A 15,321-nucleotide genomic window follows, 5' to 3' on the forward strand; every position below is an offset into this window, starting at 1 on the left:
AATCTTGGGTTTAAAGCACCCAAAAAGCATCTTGCTGTACAAGTCCTGATCACCCATTATTGTAGTTCCCACCTTTGCTTCCCTTGCAAGTGTATCGCTTTATCGAAAGTGAAGTGGAAATAGATACAACTATTTAATGTTTAAAGTGTAAACCTTCTCTGTAACCTATAGGACCTATTGTTTATACTGTTTTGGATGCAGCTAGTTAGCGGATACCACAATCCTCCTTCTGAGTAAAATCAGCCTATTACAGCTTTTTCTCTTATTGCACATTTTATTATATCTGTTGTAAAAAATAATCAAAGATATTTCCTGTTGCTTTTGATGTTATAAGCACTTGCGATAGGTTTAGATTGTTTTAAAACTTCCCAATAAACATGTCAAGAGGAACAGACTGGAAGTTCCCCAGTTGGTGTAAGAAGGCAGATTCCAGAGCAGGGAAGACTCCAAAGTACAGGTTCCCCTCTACATCTCTTAGTTTGAAGCTGCCTAAATGTTATCCTCAAGGCAGACTACAAGTTTAATGGCATGCACCCAAGATCTATATTCCCAAGCTTCCTAGGGGACAGATTCAAATTTGAGAACTCCACCTCGAACCCAAGCAATGGAGGGCAAATGCCTGTCATGATCTTTGTCTGACTCGGGCTGGCTCTGGGCACGCTCTGGCTTGGGGTTTGAAGAAGGTGGATCAGGCTGCTGTACAGACATAGTCCTGCGGAGATGGTTTCTCTTGCGCAAGAACTCAGGTTGGGAGTGGAGGCCAAAGCTGCCTTTTCTCAAGATCATCCGAGAGTTGTTCTTTTTGGGTCGTGAATGGAGACTGAACTCCAGCGAGGCCAAGTGGGCTGCATAACCTTCACTGAGGAACTGAAATAGGAAGGAAAGAAAGGGAGTGACAAATAACATCTGCCTCAACCTATGAGCTCTATGAGGAATTAAGTTCCTATCTCTGGCATCCCAGCTAGATACCTACAGAGTACTAATACTCCTCTCCCCTCGCTTTTTTTTTTTTTCTCAGCAACCTGTTCCATTTTGTCATTCAGCAATATGCAATGCATGCACTTGCAGCTACAACCTATGACCACTCAATTCTCATTACTATTGACCCTGCCAGAAAATGCCTCACCTGAACCCAAAACTGCCCTTCTTTCTCTGATACATTGTCTCTGCTCTTCATCTTCTTAAATGTGCACGTTTGCATATGCATTTCCTTGTTCTCCCTAGGACTTGCTGGTTGAGTAGCAAGAGTTACTTACTTGACACTGTGCCTGGTGTTTCTTTGTTGATCGTCCAACTATGTAGATCTGGGACGGTGACAGAGCCAAGACATTGTACACAGAAATATCCTTCATGGAACCGTATGCAGCACAGATTTTGATGTGGCACTGAAACAAATATTACTTCAAAGTGAATGCTCTATTGAACACCATGCACTACAAGGATGACAGTTATTTTGCAATGAAGCAGCAGATGAGTCCATTGTTAACAACCTCATTTTGTAAACTACAGAAAGCTAAATCTGTCTGCCTGCAATGCCAGTAAGAACTACAGATATGCACACAGGAAAGAATAAGCAGTTCATTTATTGATTTGGCATGCCAGGAGGCCCCTTTGGATATTTTATCAGCCTTCCTTTCTCTTTAAAAAGTGAGGAAAAAAATGAGGAATGGCAAAAAGACTTTGTGATGGCCAGTGAGATTTGCTGTTCAGAAGGAAAGGAGATCTCTAACTTCATTGAATGACATTCTCTGGAAAAAGGTTTTAAGGCTATAAACACGTTTCTAATACCTCTTGCATCAGATTCCGGAGAAAAATGGTCTTTTGTCGCAGTGGGTCATGAACAAGTCCATCTGAGAAGAAGATCATCCCTTGTGGGAAGTTGTGTTGAGACAACCATGAAACCACACGCTGTTTTTGCATATCTGGACGGCCAGTAATATAGATAATCAGATATCCCAGGTCCTGCCAATGCCTGTCAGAAATAGTAGGTAAATTATGAAGGTGCAGAAAGAGAAACAACACCCACAGGTCAGGTCAGCATTTCTTTGCACAGCACAGACTCAGAACTTATCAAGGGTTATCCTTCAACAAGTGAAAGCAGCATGCCTAAGTCTCTGTTCCTATTGAGAAATTAAGTAATAATCATAGAATGGCTAGGGTTGGAAGGGACCTCAAAGATCATCTAGTTCCAACCCCCCTGCCATGGGCAGGGACACCCTCCACTACACCAGGTTGCCCAAAGCCTCATCCAACCTGGCCTGGAACACTTCCAGGGATGGGGCAGCCACAACTTCTCTAGGCAACCTGTTCCAGTGCCTCACCACCCTCAGAGGGAAGAATTTCTTCCTCATATCTAATCTAAATCTCCCCTCTTTCAGTTTAAATCCATTGCCCCTTGTCCTGTCACTACACGCCCTTGTAAAAAGTCCCTCTCCAGCTTTCCTGTAGGCCCCCTTTAAGTACTGGAAGGCTGCAATAAGATCACCCAGGAGCCTTCTCTTCTCCAGGCTGAACAGCCCAAACACTCTCAGCCTGTCTTCACAGCAGAGGTGTTCCAGCCCTCCGATCATCTTCTTGGCCCTCCTCTGGACCCGTTTCAACAGCTCCATGTCCTTCTTGTGTTGGGGACTCCAAAGCTGAACACAGTACTCCAGGTGGGGTCTCACGCGAGCAGAGTAGAGGGGAAGAATCCCCTCCCTCGACCTGCTGGCCACGCTTCTTTTGATGCAGCCCAGGACACGGGTGGCTTTCTGGGCTGCCAGCGCACGGTGCCGGCTCATGTTGAGCTTCTCATCAACCAGCACTCCCAAGTCCTTTTCCTCAGGGCTGCTCTCAATCCATTCTCCACTCAGCCTGTACTTGTGCTCGGGATTGCCCTAACCTATGTGCAGGACCTCACACTTGGTCTTGTGAACTTCATGAGGTTCTCACAGGCCCACCTCTCCAGCCTGTCAAGGTCCCTCTGGATGGTATCCCTTCCCTCCAGCATGTTCACACCACCACACAACTTGGTGTCATCTGCAAACTTGCTGAGGGTGCACTTGATCCCACTGTCCATGTCACCAACAAAGATGTTAAATAGCACTGGCCCCAGTACTGACCCCTGAGGAACACCAGTCGTCAGTGGCCTCCACTTGGACATTGAACCATTGACCACAACTCTTTGCGTGCGACCATCCAGCCAATTCCTTATCCACTTGGTGGTCCATTCATCAAAACCATGTCTTTCCAGTTTAGAGACAAGGATTTTGTGTGGGACAGTATCAAATGCTTTGGATAAATCCAGATAGATGATGTCAGTTGCTCTTCCCCTATCCATCAATGCTGTAGCCTCATCATAGAAGGCACCAAATTAGTCAGGCAGGATTTGCCCTTAGTGAAGCCATGTTGGCTGTCACCAATCACCTCCTTATTTTCCATGTGCCTTAGCACAGTCGCCAGGAGGATCTGCTCCATGATCTTGCCAGGCACAGAGGTGAGACTGACTGGCCTGTAGTTCCCTAGGTCTTCTTTTTTTCCCTTTTTAAAGATGGGGGCTATGTTTCCCCTTTTCCAGTCAGTGGGAACTTCACCAGACTGCCACGACTTCTGAAATATGATGGATAGTGGCTTAGCAACTTCATCTGCCATTTCCCTCAGGACCCACAGATGCACCTCATCAGGTCCCATGGACTTGTCCACCTTCAGGTTCTTTAGATGGTCTCAAACCTGATCTTCTCCTACAGTGGGCGGTTCTTCATCTAATGTCTACATCTTGAGGGAGATGGAGGAGAGCAAGAGAGATTCTTATACCATAGGTTATCTAAAATATGAGAGCTATTTAAAAATGTATTTAGAATAGACCTTGCTACACATCAAGTCCTGCTACCTTTGAAACCTTTAACGAGATTTCCTGCCATTTCAGCTGTAAGGAGTGGAAACTCTTGAAAACTGAGATCTCTCCATTCCCATGCAAGTTCCAAAATGAGAGCTGTATTTCCCCATCCAGTGCGACATTAAAGGACTTGCAGGAATGGATTAAAAGGCCTTTTAATTTTTCCTCAAAAAAATGCTCTTGCATTGATGGCACTTGGTATTTCTGAAGTAGAAGTATGTCCTTATTTGAAGTTAGTGAAACACAAAATACATTCTTTGGTAATCACAGTAACACATGGAATCATTATTCATTCACTGCACATGCCTGAAGGCCATATTCTCAAGAAGTAACTTTTAATCTTAGGCGACTTAAACTACACATTTCAAAGTAAACCATAGCATTCTAAGATTCCTTGGGAAATCAGGCAGACCTAATGTCCAAGCAAATATAGAAATGTATCTGCAAAGAATCCTGGCCTTTAAAGAACTGTTGTTTATTTAGTAAAAAAAAACCCAAACCTATTCTACCCTCTTCCTTCCTATTGTGTTTGAACAGGAAAGTTGGAGATTTAAAAAGTGAAGTGTGCAAACCTCACTTACCTGACAACATCAACAGCCCCAGCTCGGACTTTGGGGTCACTTCCCATAATTGAAACACTTGCTGCAAATGAACCGTCAATGCTGAAAACGACACATTCCATTCCTCGGGGAAGCACAGTCAGGTAACTTGCAGCACTGCTCTGGTCCCCTCTGGAGAGTCAAAACAATAAATACTTTTTAAAAGCAAAATGTCAGAATGTATTTTCTGCATATGCTAGTTAAGACCTGAAATTAGAGCTGTGTGGATCTACAGCTTAAAAAATTGTCAAATAGGGCTTCTGATTTCAGTCCCATGTAGGACAATTAAAACTTACGCTTCTAGGAAATAGCTTTCCAAGAGAAATTTGGAAGCTGACTTTAATAAGCAATCTCATGTGTATAGATAACTAAAATAATTAGAAAAAAAAAAAAACCAAAACAACCTGAAGTACTCAAACTACTGCTCAAACTTGCTTTCTGTCCATGTATGTCTATGTAGGTACACATAGAAGATATAAATACTATATATATGCACACACACACACACACATACATACACATAGCACACAGAAATCAGCTACTTTTTTTTTCCCCAGCAGTCTATGGTTACTGTTAAATTATTAGAAATTACAATTTTCTCACGGAAAGGCATGTGAAATGCAATCTTCTCCTCATGACGAATTTTCCCCAAGAGGTCTGGACATTAATACACTAATAAAGCACAAAGCAATCCAAAGCTCTTACCATCCCATGACCTCATGTTCTCTAAAAAAATGTAATCTGAAGATCACATCTTCTTTCCTTTAGAAAGATGATTATTGACGATCTAGAAATTTATATCTGGTGACGAAGATTCTTACAATATGTGTGCACAGCTTAATGAGCAAAGACAGGACAATTTCTTTCATTGCTGTTTGAAACTTACCCCTGCAGTTTAAAAGCCCATGACAGCTTCGCTGCTGAATACACCTTAATTCATTTTTAAGTAACTCTTTTCTTGAATTGATTGTCTGCTCTATTACACTGAGGTGAAACATTTCTCCCCCCTCAATCAGCACTACGTAAGATTGTAAACTGACTTTGGACTTGATTAACTGGTGGGTAACAACATATTGTTTCAGCTAAATTCATCCCACTGATTTAGCTTCCAAAGCAGGGATTCAAAGGAAGTTGTAAAGCTACTTCATAAGTGGCTAGACAATATAATTCTAAGTGAAATATTAAACTAAAACACTGTATTAACTCAAACTGGACTTTTATTAAACATAAGATTTTTCAAAAGCACAGCTACTCCAGTCCCGCACCGAGGCCAACAAATTTTATTTCACACATCGTCGTTCTTCGTACTTTACTTAGCATAGAGATTCTTAAAAAATGCTGGAGAGCTAAGAGAGCTGACAAATTTTACTTCAATGAATTGTTATTTTCAAGTGCTAGTTGTTTTTTTTTTCTTTTTCCCAATTTAGAATAAGCATGGTCTTGAGCACAGAATTAAGGTAACTTTTGATCAGCCTGACATCAACAGATAGAGAGGTGCCTGAGAGCAAGGCAGTACATCCTCTTCTGTTAATTTCAGTAAGAAAAGCTTCTTATCAGTCTGCAGAACATAAAGCTATACCCTTCAGCAATCTTTTCCCAAATCAATGGGCTGCAAAATATTTCAAGTCACGCAATCTTGCCACAAGAAGACATTACAGTCATTCAGTCCCCATATTTTGCAAGACCAAGTGCTCCTAAATTGAATTGCAGTGAGGATTTGTGTTGCAGTGGGGACACCCCCATTGGCCTGGGCACCTCCAAACTGGCCATAAACAGATGACTGCTGCTTCAGATCTAAGCTGACAACACAGTGACACGACCGAGAAAGATAACTAACTGACCAAAATCTCCCATCACACCGTCTTCAGTCTCACACACCTCAGTGTCTTCCTGATCACAACAACCCATCACAGCTGCAGTTCCAGCTCGGAGCTATTACCTGACCACCATTTTGATGGGATACACACCAACTCTCAGTCTCTTCTGTTTGGGTATGTTGTAGGATATCCGGCCGCTGCTGTTGGATATCTCTGTGTCGAAGTACACCCACCTACCTGAAGACGGCTCAGTCATTATGAAGATATCAACCTACAAAACCAACAAAACAGTCACCTAGTGTGACAGTAGGCAACACATCCCCTGTTTACAAGGCCTGCTGAGCCCAGATCACATTAGTATCGCCAACTATGGCTTGTACTAAAAGCTTACAAAGAAGTTTGAAGGGAGCTTCAGAAGTCAGTAAAAACGTCACAGAGGGTACTCTCAATTAGAAAATGCTTGCTAACACACAACACAAGAATTTATTGCCTTCATTATTTAAAGCACTCAGCACTGCAGGTGTCAAACGAGGGTATAGAGCTCAGAAATTTGGCAGGAATCCTAAACTAGAAAAAGACCGTTTCAGCTTGCACGTGTATATTACACTTTTGCATACTAAACCTACAAAATGGAAACTTTCATCTGGTTATTAGCAAAACGAAATCTTTCTCAAATCATAACTTGCCTATAAATGTAAAACCTAAACACTTCAAATTATCAAGACATTTTTTCAAAAGGTTTAATCAATATGGTTTTCTTCAACTGAAACATTTCATCAAAATGAAATACTTGTAGTATATAAGTGTATGAAATACTTTGTCTGACTTGAACTGGCACTATTTAGCAATAAGTACATCAGTTAACCTGAGGGAGGCATCTGCCAAGGTCTCCTTCTGTACTTAATTTTTACAGAACTTAGGCATACAAGGTTTATGTGGACTTCTTCAGTGCTCAACATGCAGCCAGATACTCTACAAGATTCGCCAGCAGCTTATGAGGTGCTGTTTGCAGGGCTGTCCTTGATAACTCTGCAGATATGCTCTTCTTGGTATAACCATGTTATATGACATTGAGATGTAACTATAAATAACACTAAATTTATTCTGAAGTGATGAAATTCAGAACTGAATTTCTCTAAGGGATGAGCTTTGGTGCAAGGGAAGAAATTACAAGTATCGCTGAACCAGAAGTGTTATCAGGATCAAACAATGGGTTTACTCCTTTCTTCTGCTTTTTTTACTGCAAAGTGAATTCGCAGTTTGAATACAGATATGTACCATCTGCCTCTTTAAAGTCTTGGATGGTATAAGTAGAACAAAGCTTCACTTTGTACCCAAAGTGATTCTGAATTTCCAACTTTCAAATGCACTGTTAACGGAGAGAGAGCCAAGGAAAACATTTTTATGACTTGCTAGGGAAAAATCTAACTTCCTTCCAACCTGGAAAGGAATGTAAGACCTAACCAGGAACAGAAATATCTTCTTTCGAGAATCATACTTCTAACTTTATTTAGCCATTCTGTTCTTACCTTCTATTCCTTCTCCCTTTAACAAATTTTCTCAACACAAGCCATTAAAGATGAGGGCCGGCTGTGTGTGTGTACGTGTGGTTCACAAAAATAGTTTTTCAGTTGCATTGGGCATTCTGAAAAGTTTGCACAACTACAGTCCTTTCAGATCAACATTTTCTTTTTTTTCAATATCAATGTGAAAGCTACTAGAACAGCATTCTGCTGACTGGCCATTGAACTGTTCTGGCTCAGTTTTCCATCTCCACATTAAGAGATTAAGAAATATAGCCTTTTATGTAAAGTTACTTGAGATCCTTGGAGGGACAACGTGCAAGTGTAAGAAAAAAATACAGACAGTATTTCTGTCAGTTTTGAAACCACTCAAAATTAGAATGAAAACTACCAGTAATTCATCATTGAGCATGGAATTCTCCCCAGTGCAATAATTAGTAATAATCAACATTTTTACTTAGCAATTTCTTTCAAGAAATTTTAATGACATGATTCTATTCAATACCCAAGCATAATATGAATCTGTTTTCCCACTGCAAAAACACAGCTTATTGTTCATCTCTATCCTTCTGAAATGAGAACACCATTTCAAGGCAACTAGCCAGCACACAATAATCTATGTGGGGAGGAAAAACATCAAGATTATAATGCTCAGATAATAATGGGTCAAGTAAATCCCAGAGAGACACCTCTGGCCTCAGTAAAAGCACTGAAACTCAACCTAGTTTGAATTCGAACACTAAAATGCTGAATATGATGTCCTTTTTACCAACCCAAATTCATCTCAGTAAAGGACGTAGAGTTACAGCAAATCTAGTCTACAAACCTGTAGAAACTCCAACAGGCCCATTTTAGGAACTCTTGGGAAAACAAGGGTAGCCTCCAGGATTGATCCTTGCCTCAATAAAAACTGGCACGTCAAGCCCACCTTGGGTTAATTAATGTTTTCGAATAGGACAACAGACTGAGGCTGAGATCAGCCACGCAGCCAGTCCCATGGCAGCATGAGAGGATACGACTGGCAGAGACTCTCAGAGAAGCTTAAGCTCCTGGCTCCTTGTCTTGACCAGATGGCCTCATTCCCATTATCACTACTCTGTTGTGCCTCAACAGGAGCCACCCAAAGCAGATGAGGTTCAAGGAAATTTTCGTGCCTGCTGAGGACAGCATCGTGATGTGACAGAGCAGATCAGGCTCACCTGTCAGACACGAACTAACTCTTCAAGGTCTGCTCAAGTCTGCAGGCTACACTGCTATTTGACATAAGTCCTTCTCCTGCTCTAACTCCCACTAGGAAAAAGTGAGAGAAGGATGGCCTTTGCTTTGACAGATTCAATGGTCTTGTGGTAAAAACGGTTTCTTCCAATTTCTGCACTGTACCAGTTCCAAGAGTGCCCAATTTGATGCATTGCTAGGATGTGATTTGCCAACCACTATAAAATTCTTTTTCTTTCTTGCTCAAAAAGTTAATTGTCTCCAGTAGATGGTACAATCACATGGCAGGTTCAAAAATCACTGCACGGCACACCCATCACTACCCAGAGGAGATGGCCAGCATCATGTAAGAGCTGGGAAAAAGGTCAGCTACCAGGAAAGCCCACGTACAGCATATTTTTGCTGAAGCGGTGGCGGCCAGGGACACACTTCCCCTCAGTGTAAGGCATTCTCTGGTACTATACATGTGTGCTACATTCAACAACTGAATGCTGTTCAGAAAAATAAGCAAATTAGTTACTCAGACTTTACCTTTTCACCTGTTAAAGCTACCATGTCCAGAGGCCCATACATAAAGCGCCCAATTAGTACCTGAGGACCATCTTCTGCTGCGATGACATCATTAGCTCGGTGATTAGCAGTCACATTCTGAAATAAGAGCAGAAGGTGGGAAGGGCAGCATTTGCTTTTGTAATGAAGCTACTGTGTCTATTATGTTATTATAAACAGTGACACAGAAACAGTCCTGGATGTTGGGTCTGAGGTTCATCACAGTGCACCTTAGAGCATCCAGCAAACCTGCGTTCCTATTTCAGGTGGATCCAGGTTTCCAGATATGGCGGGTTCCTGAACAGACTTTCTAGTGAGAGTGCTCAAGGTAACCAAATAAGAGAGAACATTTAAGGCAACATCAATTATCTTTCACTTCAAGTGGTGCCATAGATTCACACAATTATGTGCAAGACACACACACATCTTAATTGACATCTCTAACTGAAGTGGCATCTGAAGAATGCAGAAAACACTTTTTTCCTGAGTTACGGATTCATCTAGCACGTAACCGTATCCTGGGCTGCATCAAAAGGAGCATGGCCAGCAGGTCGAGGGAGGGGATTCTGCCCCTCTACTCTGCTCTTGTGAGACCCCACCTGGAATACTGTGTTCAGCTTTGGAGTCCCCAACACAAGAAGGACATGGAGCTGCTGGAACGTGTCCAGAGGAGGCCACGAAGATGACCCGAGGGCTGGAGCACCTCTGCTATGGAGACAGGCTAAGAGAGTTGGGGCTGTTCAGCCTGGAGAAGAGAAGGCTCCTGGGTGACCTTATTGCAGCCTTCCAGTACTTAAAGGGGGCCTACAGGAAAGCTGGAGAGGGACTTTTTACAAGGGCGTGTAGTGATAGGACAAGGGTTAATGGCTTTAAATTGAAAGAGGGTAGATTTAGATTAGATATATGGGAGAAATTTTTCACTGTGAGGGTGGAGAGGTACTGAAACAAGTTGCCCAGAGAAGTTGTAGATGCCCCATCCCTGGAAGTGTTCCAGGCCAGGTTGGATGAGGCTTTGGGCAACCTGGTGTAGTGGAGGGTTTCCCTGCCCATGGCAGGGGGGTTGGAACTAGATGATCTTTGAGGTCCCTTCCAACCCAAACCATTCTATGATTCTGTAAGAAAACTGAACAACCTCTTTGCTTAACTGAAACTTAAGGCCCCTTAAGTTTCAGTTAAACTTGAATAACTTAAGTTATTTAAAGAAAGAAATATACTTTCTCTCAACAAAGAATAAATTGTTCCTACTCTCTAACTGTTAATTTGTTTGCCTCTGGACTGCGTTAACAATTTTCAGCTCTTGAGTAATATTTAATTATGTAAACTTATAGTTTGAGAGATCAAACTCCATTTAAATTGCTGCTAAACCCAATTTCTATAGGTGTCATATATATTCAGATTTATACTTACTCTCAATTTGACATGTGTCCTTTTGCGTAGCCATTTTTCTCGTGGATTGGATGGACTTAGTGTTGCTGGATCCAGGTTTTCATTTTCCTTGAAATTTACGTTTTCATACCTCATCACCTGAAATTATATTAATATTCTAATAAACAGTGTGTGGCCTGGGGAGTCCTGGTACTTGGCAAAGAAAGGGAAAGCATGCTGCTGCGCCAGCTGAATGACACTGCAGAGCTAAAAGCACAATGAAAGTAGAAAGAACCACAGGCCATATGTTCACATTAATTGTACAGACAAGTAAACTGCTTTCACTCTGTTGGCCGACACGTAAGTCTCAAGTACTTACTGAACAGCTTTTCCATTCACAACAGAGCTTGCACATTCTTCCACAGAAAATGGTGAAAACATTAGGATGGTATCAAGTGACAATCATATTGTTTGCTCATGGTCTGCAAAGTCAGAAAGCAGCTTAAAATGACAGAAGTATGTTTTAATGTCCTTTAGACAGAGGTCAGATTCCTGACTCCATCTGTAATGACTTTTTTATACATATATCCAGATAGAACAGTTCTTAGTGATGCAAGGATGCACTAGACTTTGTTTCCTTTAAGATAATGAGGGATAGCGGAGGAGCCTTAAAATATTTGTCAAGAGGAGGACACGTGTCCTTGTAAGTCCAAAACATCTGGCAAGTGTTAATGCCTCTGCTAGCCATTAATCACCAAACAAGGAGCCAAAGCAAGGACTTCAAAGACTGATAAGGAAAACATCTTGCTATGAGGAAGGTTAACGAGATCAGAAGAATACCACAAGTATAAAGTCAGCAAGAGCCAGCAGTAACTACGGGAAAGGTAAAGGCGGCAGGGGGAGACCACGACCACCGATTCAATTCAGGACCAAAGAGACTTACCCCCTGCAAACCTGCATGGAGCACGCGCGCTAATTTAAATATGTTTAACCAACAGTAGATGATACATTAAGCACTAACCAATGAGTGTAATTTTGGGTGGGTTTATACTAACCATGTAATAGGATAAATATGATATGATTTTCTGGTAAAGGCGAGCTAGCTTTGTGGAATACCACCTAGCTCCCAACTTTGCACAAACTTGTAATAAAGAAGTACCTTGACTCTGTATGTATTGGCTTGCATTCTGGGTAAAGATCTCACTTTTTGGACAACATCATTACCTTCTGCGTATTGCTCACCACTGCAGTAGGTGATAGGCTCACGGTATGGCTTGTGGCTAATAGGAGATCTCAAGAGGACTATAACTTGTGAACATGCAGAACTCTAATATGTCATACAAGCTACACATTCTTACAACCTAGTACCACACACCAAGAAACTTGCATGTCTAACTCAAATTTCAGGAAACAACCTATTTCAATTGAAACCACAAGCCCTGTCTCCTGAAATCTGTGGGATGCACCCTGAGATCACAGACAGTGTGAGGCTATTTCATTTCGAATGAGAAATAGCTTCACCTTGTCTCTTTTACAAGCCAGCAGAAAATTACTCAAGTTGAACAGTTAGTTTTCTGTGCTGAAGTTTTCCACCCTGGTTGCCCTCTCTGGAAGAGTGGCCGAGAATCATTTTGAAAGATGTCTCACATGAAGTCTCTTGAGTAAAATCTTGCTGCATTCAGTCTTAGCGATGCACTTGGCTTGCAACAAATCATAATAATGCTGAGAGATCAGTGTGTTTTTTAACAAATTGGCACAAATTCTATTCACTGGAGGTCATGTGCAGGAAATATATGTGCCCACAGGGCAATCAGGAGTCATTATCTTTAACCTTAACCCCCTGAAAGGGCAGAATGTCCAGACTATGCTGGAACTAACCAGCCCTTTATGTAGTGCTGTAAGCTCACATATTGCTTTACAGGCACGTTCCAAATGCTTGAAGGGCTTACTGAATTCTAAAAGCTGCAACACGTGTACAAGGCTAGGTAAGACACAACAATGTAATTTGATAGGAATGCACAGAAATAACAAGTAGAATAAAGTAGGAGTGATTGCTAACAGACAACTGGGCTCAGGAAGGTGTTTAAAAGGAAAGATGGGAGAATGTTCTGATGTATTCAAGGTAAAAAAGGTCTTGAGAAAGAAGATGAGATGACAAGAGCTACAAAAGAGCTGCGAAGGAGAGGAGAAACAGCTATGTACAATTATCTAGGGCCCTTGAACAGAAAAACCAGGGATTTGCATCCTGTTGCTTCCAGTAGAAACCTCTCCTCTACTTTAGGATGAGCATCAAGTAAGATTCCTGTTCTGGAGACTGTTCTCATTCATGGAAAATCCTTCAGCAACTTTTGCTTTGCCTTGACTATGGTGATGCTATTTATAAATAAAGATTTTTAAATTAGCTTTTAAAATTCTGCATTGCTTAATGACACATTTTGACTGGAATCAGATATACTAAAGGATGCTCTGAAAGGACAGCATGAGGTTGAAAGACTCTTAGAATTTAATCAATTAAAACCAGCAATCAAAAACCTCCACGAGTGGTCTGGTTGCCAGCCAGGCTGTCTGCTGCACACTCCGCTCTCAGACTGCCGTGTAAAGATGGGGGCTCGGTACAATCACACAGGATGACTCAACAGCAGTTCTGGACTGAAGGGAACTCAGACACTGAGCTACCAGGTGAGCCTCCAGGGAACTAACGTCATTGACAACAGCACTGGGAGCAGAAGGTGGAGGGAGTCAACACTCAGAGACCAGCTAAAAGGAGTTGCAAGAGAGGCAGGCACACTGACATCTGTCAACTGATTTAATGAAACAAAAGTCACTGTGCAGTTTTCTGCATTATTCTCTCTACTGTTTGCCTGGCAGCAGCTGCTTCATCATTCACTGGATGTAAAAATAACACTGATTCTTGGGTTAATCCAAACAAAACTGCTTGTGACTGGCTTTTGGGTGAGGGTCCCTTTGGATTCTTGAAAGGATACTTATCCTGCAGGTTTCACTTGAACACCACTTTATTTTTTTTTTACCCCAGGTGAGATTTCTCAGCCTCACCACTTCCTCTAGAGGTCAGAGGACTGCATTATCCCTAAGTCACTGTGAGCTGCTGCCTAATTATTGACACAGTAGGAACAAGAGACCATCATATGACTCAAATTCTGAGGAGACAGTGCACACAATGCCTCAAAATGCTCTAGTATAGTTATAGGAGAGACTTGATTTTTTTATGGGAGCAGTACTTTCAAACTGCTGGTTTATTATCAAATGTATGCTAATATTTTTATATTTAGTAAGGAAATCCATAATTAAGTAAGGCTGGAGATAGCTTATTCCTTCAAAAACAGGAGGAAATTAATACATAATACAGGGCTATACTGATCTGGGGCACAGGAGAAGTCTGTAAGGTATGTATGACAGTGCATTGTTCCCAATCACACAGTCAGCAGTAAGAACACCAGTCAGCAGGGCTAATGGTGGACTCACTGTCCCCTTCACCTCTCCCATAAATCCACATCTGTCACTCCTACATCCAGGTGTATGTAATGCAACCACAGTTAGCCATCTAACTGAATTAAAGATTAAATACTGACCACCCTTGGAAGATGCAATTAACAATCACAAGTTTATCTGTTGCAGAGAGAAAAAATAAAGAGATCAATGACCTGTCTTAAAATGAAGGCCACAACATCTGTTGATTCCCAGTAGCTAGCATGGAAGAGATGCGGCAGGGCCACAGTTGGAAAGGCTGTCAGCACATCTGGACAATACAAGGCATAATCTATTCGTTTTGTTCCCCACCACTTTGCAGTAACTACAAAAAAAATCACAAACAAAATAGCATCATATTTCTATTAGATATCTTCTTAACAAATATCTTGCTGTCTTTATGTTTAAGCTAGATAACTCAATGAAGTCTGCGCTTTTAATCTTGACATTTAAAGTCTGTTAAAAGGTATCTATCAAACATGAAAATAGTGTTTTCACTGACTGCATCATCACTTAAATGTCTGCAATCTAGACAGTTCTACTGGGTCCAAGTTTTGGGGAAGGAGAAATTACCTCAGCGTGATTCCCACTGCTTCCTGGTCCATGGAAAATGTACAGTGAAAGACTAGTGCTTTTATGATCATGTTATAGAGTAAGAATTGCACATGCTTCCCAAATAGTGAACGGAATATTGATATATGACTATAGTCCATAACAGGACTATATAATAATTCATAGCACTTTTAAATATGGGTAACAAATCTCATCTATACAGATTTACTCATGCCTAGAACATGCTTCTAAAGCCCTGTTAGTATGAAATCTTTAACAACTGTTTATGAGTAGCATCCTAATATAAAACTGTTACTTCACTTACATTTCTTTATCTGCTT

At 41.4% G+C, this 15,321-nt stretch overlaps 1 protein-coding gene across 1 annotated transcript in view; it reads right to left on the reverse strand.

Annotated features, from left to right (window-relative positions):
* Nucleotides 1–558: 558 nt before the first annotated feature.
* Nucleotides 559–15,321, reverse strand: part of PITPNM3 (PITPNM family member 3) — a 115,294-nt gene continuing 100,531 nt past the window's right edge. The window contains exons 16-23 of the mRNA XM_086624856.1: nt 14,605–14,753; nt 10,985–11,101; nt 9,560–9,676; nt 6,413–6,561; nt 4,456–4,605; nt 1,789–1,972; nt 1,257–1,385; nt 559–867 (exon numbers count right to left, since the gene is read on the reverse strand). Of these exons, the coding sequence (XP_086480982.1) occupies nt 559–867; nt 1,257–1,385; nt 1,789–1,972; nt 4,456–4,605; nt 6,413–6,561; nt 9,560–9,676; nt 10,985–11,101; nt 14,605–14,753 (1,304 nt within the window). The remainder of the gene's footprint in view (nt 868–1,256; nt 1,386–1,788; nt 1,973–4,455; nt 4,606–6,412; nt 6,562–9,559; nt 9,677–10,984; nt 11,102–14,604; nt 14,754–15,321) is intronic.

This window comes from Tauraco erythrolophus, chromosome 21, assembly GCF_009769465.1.
Source record: "Tauraco erythrolophus isolate bTauEry1 chromosome 21, bTauEry1.pri, whole genome shotgun sequence".
In the NCBI taxonomy this organism is placed as follows: Eukaryota; Metazoa; Chordata; class Aves; order Musophagiformes; family Musophagidae; genus Tauraco; species Tauraco erythrolophus.